The sequence below is a fragment of the Pomacea canaliculata genome, linkage group LG3 (assembly GCF_003073045.1).
Source record: "Pomacea canaliculata isolate SZHN2017 linkage group LG3, ASM307304v1, whole genome shotgun sequence".
NCBI classification, from domain to species: Eukaryota; Metazoa; Mollusca; class Gastropoda; order Architaenioglossa; family Ampullariidae; genus Pomacea; species Pomacea canaliculata.
The window spans coordinates 27,003,398-27,017,766 of record NC_037592.1 but is presented as its reverse complement, the minus strand read 5'-3'; the positions used below and the strand labels follow the sequence as shown (position 1 = coordinate 27,017,766).

General features: G+C 37.9%; 1 protein-coding gene across 1 annotated transcript in view; it reads left to right on the top strand.

The window, feature by feature from the left end:
- Positions 1-14,369, top strand: part of LOC112560694 (gamma-aminobutyric acid receptor subunit beta-like) — a 59,277-nt gene that overhangs the window by 18,204 nt on the left and 26,704 nt on the right. The window contains exons 4-5 of the mRNA XM_025232710.1: positions 12,839-13,062; positions 13,659-13,741. Coding sequence (XP_025088495.1) covers positions 12,839-13,062; positions 13,659-13,741 — 307 coding nt within the window. The remainder of the gene's footprint in view (positions 1-12,838; positions 13,063-13,658; positions 13,742-14,369) is intronic.

Below are 14,369 nucleotides of genomic sequence, written 5' to 3'. Positions count from 1 at the left end.
GTGTCTTTGCTCTACTAACTCTCTGGACCCCAGGACGACACTGTCCTCATCGTCGTAATTTAAGCAAATCAGGACCTCTACCTTTCTCCTGCCTCTAAAACAAGCACACCCAGTGCATACCCACTCACGTGTACACATACTGTTATGCCTACTAAAATGTTTCTTTGCAGATTTTAAAATTAATTTGACCACATGAAATAATTTTTCTACTCTACGAAACATAAATTAAATTCCTACACTTTTTCGGACATAGTTAAAATGTCTTTTTGTGGCTATTAAGCAAATGAGTTTTCACCTTTCTTACTTTAGACTAAAGGTGTTGCACGTTATATGCTACCAGTGATTCCAACTGAAATGACCCACGGCAAACCCTGACGTCACTAGCAGTGACCTTATATTTTCAAGTCTTTGATATTTACTTTATTTCATAGGTTATTCAATTAGGGGAAAGATAGGGAGAGGTAAAGATATTTCCTGATCTTAGAACTCTTTTTGTTGAAGGGAAGGTTATAGATTGTGCTTGGTCAGTGGTCACAGGGAAGCAAAGCAGAGCTGTCAGTCTTCGCTAGTGCAGAAAGGGAATGAAGAATAAGCATCGGAAGCACAGAGAAATTGAAGCAGCGTCAGAACACACGCATCTGATTATTGGAACTAGTCTTTCACTACTTTGCTACACCAAAGCCAAGCATGTTACTGAAATGAAAATGCTTGATTCAAATAAAGTAAAACGTTGACAATGTAATTACATTTGGAATTGCTCACAAGAGAAATCAAACCGGACAACGCGAGATACAACTGCCAGGTGTTTATATAGACATAGACAATCTCACAATACAAATTTAAACATTAGCTTAATTTATTAAATACTGTTTCATTATTAACTAATGCACATTTGTCTTTATATCGACAGCATCAATTACAAGAATTTTCACCACGTCCTCGTTTGTCAAACGTTTTACCAGTCGTACTTTCTTGAGATTTTTTTGAGAGAGATACAAAGTCCTGTCAAGGCGCCAGTAAAAAAAGCTCTGTAACATCAGAGATGCAAGCAACAACTCCGTCTGTGAGATGAAATTCATGCTTAAGCTGGTAATAAATGGCTTCCTGTAATGGTGTTGGAAGCAACATATGCACAAGACACTTTTCTGACCTTCAGCTGACTTCACTAATATCAATTCATTATCTTCGGCTAAATGGTAAAAATAGGACAGTTTATGTTCTGCTCAGAAATAAAATTAGGAATTTGTTGACATTCTGTCTCGTCCTCTTACATCTCAGTGCTTCCATTATCGGCCAGCTTCCTGGACATTCTAGACAAACTATTGCATGACGCAGACCCTTAGTTATCGTTCTCCTTTAAATCTTGGTCCTCCACCGCTAACCCTGGATTTTCCCTGACAATAAAGGGAATATTTGAATGGGAATGCACAGATTACGGACATCAGAACTATGTTTTCGCACTGTAAACGCAAAAGGAATGCAACACTCTCGGCAGAAGAAACAAGCACCTGATCCTTTCATGTGCAAGTGTTCTTGGTGATGACTGATAAGAAAGAAAAGAGGAATAAAATAAACAAGAAAAACCATGTAGCTGTTTTGGGTGTTCTAAATGACCTTTTGGACGCTTTGTGGTTACTGGACTTTCAACCCCTCTCTCTCTCTTTTATTTTTCTTTCAATATGGGTGTGCGAACTTTGTGACCCGACAGAAATTAAGCAGAAGCAAGTCTGCCAATGCTTTCACAGTCTCTTGGATTAACTACTGGCAGGTACCGCTGCTTCAAACATCGAAGGAAAGAAGCTGGGTAATTATCAGCTCGCCGTCGCGTCAGTGCCGATAACCAGACCGGCCTTTACTTGATTAAAGTCGGGCACTGAGTTGTCGGACCTGCGTGCTTGGTGGGGCAACTGTTTGGCTTACTGGGCTTCTATCTCCTAATTTGCACGTCCCGTGGTCTACCGAAGCACCGCAGCCCAGCGTGCAAAGACGGCCCAGCCAATGCTGTGATGGATGGTCGTTTCCTAGCCTCATCCTTCGTCCAGTTTGCTTTATCAGGTCAAATAAGTTATCATCAGGCGGTGGTCTCTTAGCGCGACTCGCCGACACGAACCTTGGGGAATGGTAGCTAACAAGACAACTGCGGCTCATATGTGAAGTTGATTTTCATCAGTAAAGATGTGCTCTCCAAAATGGAGGTGACGATTATGGGCGGCATGGGGAAAGTTTGCTGCATCATGTTATTTGAGTTGGCGTTGAGCGAAGTTATCAATTCGTTGAAACTGAGACCAAGAACATTTCTTATATTTCAGTGTTAGCTATTGATAATGTTAAGCTTTGTCGAAAAAGAAGATTGAAGAGACGCTTGTCTCTCTTTCTCTCTAATTTTATAAATCTGCATCGGTACCTCTCTCTTACTCTGTCACGTTAACAGTAAACGAGTACCACTACTACTATAACCCTGCACAGTGCCAGTCTCTTCTGAAGACAGCAAGCCTAAACTGAAAAACAACGGTCATGCTTCAGTCCTTCAGCTTCCTGCTCAAGAAAATGTCATTGTGACAAAAACACTTCCTTGGCTGGGCTTGATCACATGACATAGCAAAGAGTGTGTTGACTGCACGAACCTGTAAAGATTTAGAACGAGCTGTGGGATCGTCTCCGCTGGAGCCAGTGTGATTCATGATGGATGCTAGTTTTATTCTGTCCCTGGAAACTAGCCTACAGGCATTTTCCTTTATATAGAATAATAAAAAAAAAACTCGCCGCAAAAATTTTCTGCAGCCTTCTTCGGTTGTCCCATGCGCTTATACTTTCCTTTCTATGTCCAACTCTTTTCAACAGAATTTTTACACTGGTTATCCTATCGCCCATTCTGCTTTTAAGTCTGCGGTTATTTCATCTCCAGCGCGAGATTATAGTGGTAGTGGTTGTGGTGATGGTAGTGGTGCTGTTGTTGTTGTTGTTGTTGTTGTTGTTGTTGTTGTTGTTGTTGTTGCTGCTTCTGCTGCTGCTGCTGTGTTCCTTCAATAATGAGGTTGTTTGTTATCGTCATGTGCGATTCACACCCTTGAAGCAAATGAGAAATACATACGTTCCTAGATACGGGTACGCTTGCCTTCCTCACAGAGCTGGGAGCTATATCCAATGTCTTGCGAGGCTGCTCCATGTCTGGAAGAAGTCTGTTGCGGAAGTTCCTAATGCTAACAGGAAATTACCCAGTGGCAGTCTGCTGTGACTCGTTTAAACGAAGGAAACAACATGGCATGGTGTTTCCTCGACTAAACTCTATTAGATTAAACCTATTTAAATTGGTTTCACTATACAGGATCGACAGCTAACAAGAAAAAGGTTATTTTACGTCTTAGAATATTTCTTGGTTAGCTAGAGTTTTACAATTATTTTCTTGGGCTCAAAGAATTGAGTTGGATTTTCACAGAATTCAATGTACCTCAGCCTATCATGGATTTAAATTTAAATGACATCTAAGTCATTTTTAATTACTTGTCAGCCATGCACCAAGAGGCATCCAAGTGATGATCGTCAGAAAGTTCTATACCTTTCTGGAAGCTTTTAATGTGTTGGAATGACGAGTTTGAAAGGCAGTAGACTTGCAAGTAGACAAGCATGAAAGTTGTTGCTAAAACTAGCTTCACTCCATGTCAGAGAGCTGTGTGTTATCACTAGGAGTTACCATGTTTCAAAACCTGTGGTCTAGGAAAGAATCATTACAGTCAAAAGGTTCAACACACGTGACCTATCATTAAATACGTTCTTTCCACACCAGAGTGGGTCCATCACTCGTCGAGCGAGGAAACAACAAAGACCTCGGTGTGGTCAAAGTATCGGAGCCGTTGAAGTGTGCATGTGTCTTGTTAATCACCGGCACCTGCAATATGATTTGACAGTTTTTGTTAAACTTATTGTACTATTCGTTAGTAAACCTTTGAACTCTGTAAATAAATTCGGAGCACTGCACTTTGACCTCTGCTTCTGGTGATTTTTTTGTAAATCCAAGCTCTCTGCTGTTATTTACACATTGAAAGATATAGAAATAAAACAAAGCTCATTCTAACTTTAGAAAAACAGAGGGATGTTATGGTTGATCCTCCACCTCTTCTTAGCTGTTTTCTCTTTTCCCAGTTTTTAAAAGTTTGTCCTTTAGAAATCAAAACCTGAAACGCAGCGATGAACTGATTCGGCAATAATGTCGTTCTTAAACCGAATGAACCACTGCTTCGTATGTTTATTTTCAATATTTTGAAGGAAATTCAGATGCTCTCAAAAAAGCATTCATTGCTGACAGAAGAAAGGCGGCAGCTCGATAACCACGACTGTGGTAAGTGCTTCCGGTTTGTGCTGGAACATCAGCGTGTCACGGTGACGGCGCACGTTCTGGGGCGAAACAAACAAAAACGGTAATGAGGTGCTAGCATCGTGAGTGACAGCAGAACTAAAAACAAGAGTTTGTTTTCGTGTAGCCACGGCTGCTGCGTTTTCTGCGGAAATATGTTTGAGAAGGGAAAGAAAGATTTGTTTCCTCGTGATTTGTTCGTGACTTTGACATCCTTACTGCAACAGCAACATTGTTTACATGTTCTCCTCCTTCCTTCCTTTCTTCTTTTTCTCCTCTCTCTTTCTCTACCTCCTTATCACACCATATATATCATTGTTTGCACCTCGTTAGTCATCATAAGAACTTAATACCCTACTGAAGGTCACATCCACCCTCGGGACAAATTCTGATGTTGTATGGGTCTGTCTGATTCAGAATACACCACACCGCAAGTAGTTTGTTCTTGAGAACCTTTCCGGCGTCTGCGCAGAAAGTTTTCTTCAGAGAAAGCTCATTCATCACATCCTAAGAGACCATTTACCAGAAATAATTTCTGCATCCTGTCTGAGATGCACACCACTGGTCACAGTATTTAAAAACGGACCTGACTTGTGATCGATAGCAATAAAGAGGCTTTGCTCACACTTCAGAAGATCCACGAAGATTATTGCGTTTTTTACACTTAGTTCTTAAAATACTAAAAGTTTTTTCTAACACCTATCTCCATACATAGAAAACTATATTTAGTTGTACAGAGATGTATCGGTGTATGTTTAGTAGTCACATATCAGTGTATGCTTTTGTATGATATGCTAATGGATCAAGTAGAAGATGAATTATCAGGGTATAAGTGGATAAGAAATAATTTATTAAAAAACTTATGTTGCAAACATAATAACAAATAAATAGTTTAGTTCAGCTTCCTTTAATAGTATGGTATGTAGCTAAGCTAACCTCATCCCCCTCCCCAATAAAAAAAACAAACAAAAACAACTTTAATATTGTCTTATCTATCATACTGTTGCTCAACTGTGATATATTTTCCTCAAACAGAAAACAACAGCAACACTCCACCTTTGCTTTTCAAGTTAAAGTTCATTCCAATTTCTTTTTTTCCTATAGCCCAAATAGGCTCACATCATTTGAAAGTTTTCATTACACATTATGTTTCTAGCAAACATATTAGAAATGTTTGCGCAAACTCCATTAACGGAAAACCAAACGATTACAACCTTACGACAATTTTGTAGCTCAAATGAGAAACTAGCCATGCTTGTACAAGTACAGCTGTTTTTAAGTGACAACTACTATAAAATACACGAAAGCGGTGGTGAGTAATTAGAATCAATATTTGAGAGAAGAATAACGATGAAAACTGTAAATAACGTAGACATTGAAACAGAACTCTCGTTTTTGCCTTTTTCTAAGCTGATTTGTGCTTAGCTGACTTTCTCTTTTTTGAGGAATGTTTCTTATTGCTTAACTTGTCTGATTTTATTTTCTTTACCTTTCAGAAAGTATTGTTGGTATTTTCTTAATGAAGCAGTGTGGCAGGTATTGATGGATGTACGTTCGCGGTAATATTCCTGTTGATTACGCGAAGGTCACAGGTTATGTCTGATTGCTGTAAGCTACTTCAAAGCATGTTTAGTACTGACATTTATTTCCTAAGTTCTAAGATGTTAAAAAACAATACTACGCAGAAGACTTGCACAGTACACAGAACAAGTTTTGATGTATCTCTCTCATACACACACGCGCGCGCTCGCGAACACAAAGAAGGCGATAGAGAGAGATAGTTACGGTAGTCACAAATCAAAGTCGCAGAGAGAAACATAAAAAGGAACAAATAGGAAGCAATTACTTTTATCTTCCCCCTCACTGGAAACGTGCATACATATATTCCGGAACATGAGCTGCCAGCTTGTCCCGTTAATGGACATTAAGTACAAGTGTTTCACAATTTAGCTATACACTGACGCTGGACATGAATTCGATTGACTAGTAAAATGAAGTAATAGATCAAACCCTGACAGCAAAACTACAGCAGCTGATAGCAGCTAAAGGCAGCTTGGGCATGAGAGATACCCTGGCTAGTACTTAAGATGGCGAGAAAAACAGGGAATGGGGACAAACTAATACATTGTAAGTAATGTACCTTACGTGAGAAGATTGTTGGAAAATGTCGATTGTTTCCTTTCAAAATGATATTACGTGAAAGTTTTTTACAAGCTTTCCATAAATCCGAAATGCACAGACATTTGTAATAAAGGATCGATCCTTTAATAACATTATTATACGACGCATACACGACGCGAAACGGCCTCGGTGATAAACACAAACAGAGAATGCATAAACAATACAAAAGATAAACAAAAAAAGTGACAAGTGAATTCAGGCATTCTCAGCGGTATGTACCACAGTGATCCCTCTTCATATATTCAGATATGCAGAAAACCGACATATTTACACTAACACAAGAAGGATTTGTCGAGGGTGTAGTTGTCAATCTCGGGGATTACCTTTAAATTTAACACATAAAGTTGCTTCCTAAGATCATCATAAAATATATGCGTGAAAGAATCTCTTAACATATATTGTAGATTTCTACACATGCACGCCCACGCACGATCGAATGCAAAACAAAGTAAGACACATTCTTGGGCACAGTTCGATTCCACTTGCAGGCGCACATAAATGCACAGGCACACATGCTATTCACCGGCTACTTGTACTGTTCACAGGAACCTTGCTTAAGAGGACAACTCTGCCGCCTTCTTTTTTTCTTTTATCAAAAGCGCATACTCTTCCTGTCATCTGGTTCCGCTCAAATAACGCGGGTTCATCGTCAAGCAAAAAAAAGTGCTCGCCAGGCCCCACGAATGCAATTTAAAGAATTCGAATTCGATTGTCTCGCTCTTCCTTCCGAGATCGACATTTTAAGTCTGAATCTGATTTCGGTTTTGCAGGGTTCTTCGCTCAATTTTGGAAAGTGTGTTTGGCAAGAACGCTGTCTCAGAGATTTCTAATTACAGGGGTGGAGTCTTTTCATAGGCAGCAACTGAATGTGTTATGTGGTTCAATACTCTTGAGCCGTTTGCCAGATTTTTATTGCAGTCTGCGTAATATTAGTTTCCTATGATTTCCGCCTCTTAATGCAAACAAATGTGCGCCAGTCGCTTTTATCAAAATCTACTTCAAGATTTATGAAACAGTTTGCAAGTGCACAACTGAAGAGTAAATCTTAAGGGTGTAATGTAGTTATCATTAATAGGATAACCAAAAAAACTTTCGCCCCACCAAGAAAAGAAGAAATATAAAAACAAGGAAAGAAAGATAGATAAGAAGGAAGCAAATAAAGAAATTAGGAAGAGAGAAGCTATTCTAATTTCATTTTTATTAAGGTTTAGAGAAAATTTAACTCTTAGGAGTGAATGTAAGAGAGGTGCAGAGGAAGTGGATGAACATACCGTACATCTGAATTCAACAGCACAGGATCAAAGCACTGCTTACTACCGGTTTGCTGCCAGCCAGAAATATTGGGTAGGGTCTACCAAATCTCTTCCTTAACATTATAACGACAATTTTCTAATTGTTTGAGTGGCATCTGAACGGTGACATGACCCATGTCTTTATTTCTCATTAACGTGACTGACAAAAAATGACTAAAAAAACTGAATTATATCAGACAAGAAATTGAAAATTATCAGAAAGCACAGTTTCATTTACATATCATACTGCATGTTTGCTACCAACAATTCACTTATTTTTTTGTCAATACAATGAAAACTCCGTAGAGATTTATTCTCCACTGAGTTTTATACTTGCGACATGTTACAAAAAGCATGTATATTCATGTTTGCTAGATCTTCTCAAACTTCAAACAACATGTTTGTGGGAAAGGTCCTTGTTGAATAATGCATTAGTCTTTAGCCTGAGTATTGCTTGACTGGTGTGTTAAGGCCATGTCATACAGAACTATGTAAACTTTTTTTTTAAACTAAGCATTCTCCATTACTCGTGAACAGATATTGTTACCAATACGTATAAGTTAGCATGCCTTAAGATAATCACCCTCGTGACAGATGAGTCATACTTACAAATGCTGAAACAGTCTGAACCCGATCCTTTCCGGTCACGATATAGAAACATCTTCACAAACAGAAAAAGTTCCAAATTTAGGTGCCATAATTGTACATAAGTTTGTTTATGCTGTGAAAGCTTAGGTCGGTGGGAAATAAAGGGACCGTGTGATAATCAGGTATATCACTGTACAAACGTGACATCACGAGTTTCACCTCTCTCTGTGCATGATGATATTTACAGCCGTGTGGCTCAAAATCGGCAAAGAGATATAAACCAAGATTTTGGTAAATAGTATTATATACTGACCCTTGTCTGATAACTGGGAGAAAAAAATTGCTCTAGACCTTTGACTTGACCCTGATGACACATGGCATTGGGGTTCTCTGAAGGTAAAACTGATTGACGCATTGTTTTCTTGCAGTAGATCAGTTGCCTCACCTCTCCCGAATCTTCCAGAAAGATATTCATGGAGGACACGAGGCTTGGTATTGTAGATTTCCTGCAGTATAATCTCTCCCGTCCTGGTTATTTCCTGTCCATACGGCGCCAATTTCCTCCCCAGACATTTCTGCCTTCTGTGTGAAGGCATAACATAAACGGGTCTGATGGTGACGTCGCAGCGAGGATACTGATGAACCAATACAGAGCTATTAACGTCCTTCTAGTTGTCAATCAACTTGATTGAAGATAATGATTTTATCTTGTGGCGGACAAGATAAGTACTTCCTGGTTTTTCAGGGATTCAGTTTCAGAGTACAAGAGTGAGCTGTAAATTAATTTCAGGCCTGACCATGTATTTCGTATGACGCCATTTTTCATCATTAGATGAAAGTAAAACACTTTGTAAATGAAAATAACTGTTAAGTATATTTTCAAATGTCTTGAAAGCATGAGTTATTATTTTATTTTCACTTGTAAAATAGTACCATTCATTAAAAATATTTGTAAATGATTGATAAATTTTAGGGCTTACACTTATCAAGGATGTCAAATTTATTGTGTCTAACAAATTTGCAGTTATGACGACTAACATTTCTCAGCGCACTTGTGGTTCTAAGTTTATTTTTCTATGTTCTGAGAGAAGTTTGAACACTTTCCCTGAGACCCCACATCTACCCACCATCTTCCATTCCCATCCCAATACTCCCTTCCTTCCTTATGCCTTAAGTAAACGACGCGTGCATTCTTTCGATAACTTTTAAGCATTTTGGATCGATAGATAATCAGAGGTAAGGTTATGGAGGAAATGGTCGGAGCAGACATGGCAAATTCACTGACCGATTTGTCAATGATGGGCGCGTGCTGCCTCGCAAGAGGTTCCAGAGACTGTGTCATTCTTGACAAACAATTGAAAGAACGCCACGCTTCCTGAAGATTATATGGCACAAGTCTGTTGGAGGCCATTTTTGTCATGCCCAGTGGCCAAACTTCGAGCCTGACAATTTGTTTTCAAGCGCTTCCGGGAAGAGAAGCGCTAGTCGCCATTTTTATTTTATTTTTTTCCTCATCTATATGCAGTGAAGCTTGAAGGGCTTGTTTCTGGATGAGCTCATCGTTTCTAGAATACTTGCAATTGTAACAGCGTTTCAGAGTGAAAACAGATGCAGCTATACCAGTGTTTGAGCATTAGATAAGAAAATTACCATCATTAGTTTCATAGTCTTATAAATGAATAAAATAGTTTTTTTTTTTTTTTTTTTAAATCTGCAAACATTACATTTACGACATCAGGTTTCCAAATCTGATTATAACCGAAACACTTTTACTCTAACTGCTTAAATGCGATTTATTGATATGACATCTCATTCACTTTCGGGAGATATATCTTCCACGAAGAAATAATTATTTTGTCTAAAACAGCAAAGAAAAACAAACATATATATTATTTAAGGGATAGCTTTTTAAAAGTAAAATACCTCAGTTAATGAAAGCCATGTACTTCAGTATATTCGCTTTCAAATTTGTTTTGATGTGAGTGACCATGTGGCTAAAATTGCAATCATAATTCTTTAATTAACTCTTGCGCTTTATCTGCTCAAGCTTATAAATTTGTTTCACAAAATAATAATCATAAGAGAGGCTTGTTCCTATTTGTAAAGTGTACTGAAAACAGAGATAAGCAAAGAACTATTTCACTGCAATATCTACTGTCGCAGATAGGTTGCAAGTTACAATTTATAAGCACAGGGTCAGACTGTATCAAGTGACTTTTCGTGGATTGGAATATTACTTCTCCACTGCCTTTCAAGACTTCAGTGCTTTTGGGAAAATTAGAAAATTGACTTTCGATCAGCTGGTGAAATGTTGCCACCGTCCCCATCAGAACATTAGTATATTTTACACTCGGGAGTCTGTTTGGTTCTCGAAACTAAATTTTCTGGAACATTTTTTCACTTCATTACCCATGGGTGCTCCGAGTTTCATTTCGCTTTTGTCTCTGTGTACCCCTGAGAATATGGTTGTATGTGTGCATCACTGTTTTATTCACAGTTTGACAATGCTATTAGCTGCCAATAATATAACACACACACACACACACACACACACACACACACACACACACACACACACACACACACACACACAATTACTCTCTTTCTCTCGTTCTCTCGGTGAAGAAGGGAAAAGCGTACTTGAGTCTTTGAACATAACGTAGTATGGATCCGAAAAAAGAAACATCATAAATAAAAATTGATGTTAACCCAGACAGATGCCTTTATCACACACAAATGTACTTTTCATCTCACAAACCGAGTGCTAGTGCAGTTATTGCATTCCCATAAAGTGCTTTTAATCTTTAAATTAAAAACTTGGGGAGGAGGAGGGACGGTTATGCTAGAATGCGGATAAAGAGTACAGACAGTTTACTATTCACTCATTCACAGTAGACAACTTCTCTTTCAGACTCACATCTTCCCCACTTGCTCTGTTCTGCTGCTTTCTTGAAAAATCAAAGGATGTCTGACCCACTGACTCGCATCTCCTCCTTTCTGTACAGCCGTCGCTACCCAATGATACGTGTAACTACAAGCACTAGTCCTCGTAGCCCACACCCGGCGATCATTCTATCTTTATGCCGCAGACCACAGCCGAACTATTAAGCTAATCAAAAAGCATTTAACTGTTTGCACAGACGTCGTGACCACACCAGGCAGAAGCTACAGACAGGCTTGCGATCCCAAGATTTCTCTCGCAAATCTTTTAAAACACATACGAAGGAAACCTTAAAGGAAAAGACCAACAAGAACACGTGTTTTTCAGCGCTTCTCATTGGGCTCGCCGTGTCTGTACACTGTGAGCAAGATAAACACCGTGCGATCGATTTCTGCTATCCATTTGCGGTTCCTTTTTTTTTTTGCTCCATTTTGTTGATACGAACCGTTTCCCGTCTTCTTTCATACCAGTGAAACGTAAAGAGAGATGGCCGTCTTTGGCTCAGTTTAAACTGCCACGATTCGGTGTCAGACACCGAGAGAAGAAATCTGGGTAAAATCTAGTTTCCTGTTTCGCAGTAATTCAAAGATAAACAAGTGAGGTGGATATCTAAGCGTATTTTAAAACGTTCTTACGGTTTTTAATTTTTTGCAACGGCTAATGCCTTTTCTGTAAATTGGTGTGCACGATTTCAAGACTGCAAAAGTCCGAGAACATTTTTTACTCTAGTAGATATGTTTGTTCTTGAAAAAGAGAAAGAAAGTAGAAACAAAATTAATTTTCGAGATTCAGCATTGCGACAGTTTTTTTGGGCTAAATATCACAATGGAGAAGATTACGATACGGTTGAATGACAATCCTGTTGTAACTTTTAGAATATTTCCTTGTGAGCCAAAAATATCTTAAAAGTCAAATGCTCTCCCATAGTCATCAGATCGTTTTTTTTTTTATCTTACATCGTATTCATATGAAGCTTAATCGTTGATCTTAAATGACTTGGAGTTTTTGTACTTTTTTGAGTCCTTAAAAATCATACATTCATAAACTGAACATTAGACAAATTAGGAAAATGGGTGTAGAAGAATTATACACATTACTCCTGAACTAAATAATGTTATTCAACGTATATGATCACTTAAATAATTAACATTTGTCTTGATATGCTATTACTATTTTACTGATTTATGGTGGACATAATGTCTTATAAGTAATTTATTACCAGTTGAGAGCCGCGAGTCTACGATTATATTTAATTAAAAATGTACCTCTTTAATTCTTTCCTTCTTCTTACTAAGTATATATTTCGACTATTCGTTTAAAAAGAAAGTTAAATTCTGTGAATTAAGCTTATATTTATATGTAGATTGTCTTTACGTGATTATTAAAACCTCTATATGAGGCTTATTTTTTCTATTATTACGTTTTATTTTTATTCTTCATTAGATCCTCGCTTTCTTACCCTTATAACTGTTGTTTGTCTGACAGGACTACACCATCACGATGTACCTAAATCAGTACTGGCGAGATGAGCGGCTTGAATTTTCAGAGAATGAAAATGAGAGCATGACCTTGACCTATGACTTCGCTGAAAGAATTTGGGTTCCTGATACCTTTCTGGCCAATGACAAAAGCTCGTTCCTTCATGACGTCACAGAAGTTAATAAAATGGTTCGTCTCTATGCCAATGGTTCACTCGTTTATGGAATGAGGTAAGAGCATTTTTAGCTAGGAGGATACGGATTCAGATTTTTACCCGGTAATGGATTGCTTCCTCACCTTCAATGTTAGTGTTTACAGGAAAAATAATTAATAATATTTCCAATACCAGCCAACAAATAAAAATAGAAAGTTGGAACTTGCATACACGATCGAGAAAAAATTACAGCTTAATGTACATAAAAAATCAGACATGCATCCACTGAGGCAAACAAACAAAATATGAGAGATTTTTATCTTCGTATCTTCCCATCCATTTTATGTCCAGATCTTTTTTTTCCCCATTTTCTGCATCGCTTACTCTGTGTGTATATATAAAAAACCATTTCTCTCTTCGTCCCTTTGTTATGCTTCCATTTCTTTTCTTGCTCACCTGTTCAAGTCTTCTAGCGCCTATGCATCTGTACGTACACATACCCCTCTGTTTAATATACCATCTTGCTTTAGCTTTATAGGTCCACTCTACCATCAAGGATGCAGTTTTCTCTTAGCTGCATATTTAGTTAAATCGAGAAGTTCCCCTTAAATAGTAGCTAGATATTGGCTCAGAAATAAAGAGACCTGATGTTGACATTTTCTGTATTGCCAGATTTACGACCACGCTTGCCTGTATGATGGACTTACATAATTACCCACTTGACCACCAAGAATGCACGGTCGAAATAGAGAGCTGTAAGTATGTGCTTATTCAGTTTTTGTGCACTCATAAACTAACATGATGTAAAGCAACCTAGTTCTATAATATCGATATTTCTATGACTGTAAAATCTTATATAATAAACCTCGGCAAGAGTCATTAGTACATTGTATAAAAATATATTTATTGTATAAATCAATACAAGTAATGTACAAAAAGTATCCAAATACGTTAGTACACTTCTAGTAACAAATATTTTCATTTAATTTCCGGCGGAAACTTTATTTAAACACACACACACACACACAAGCACGCACACGGGCAGACACACAAACACATAAGCACACACTCATTAACTCACACATTCACATCCTCTCTGATTTCAGTACCGTTAAAATACAAACTGTAAATGTTTCTTATATATTTTTGTAAAGAATTTTTAATGTGACGAATACCAGCATATTGTTCACAAATCGCAACTTAACACCAACCTTAGGAGTTCATCTATAAGAACTAGTGCCTCGTTTAAAATGTTGCGCATGCACTTAATGTCCTACATGCTCTTTCTTCCTGTTTTTTCTTTCATCTTCTTTTTTTTCGTAATCTTACATGCTGATTGGTAAGTGTTCTTTCGAAAATAACAAATAAAATGAAAAGCTCTTC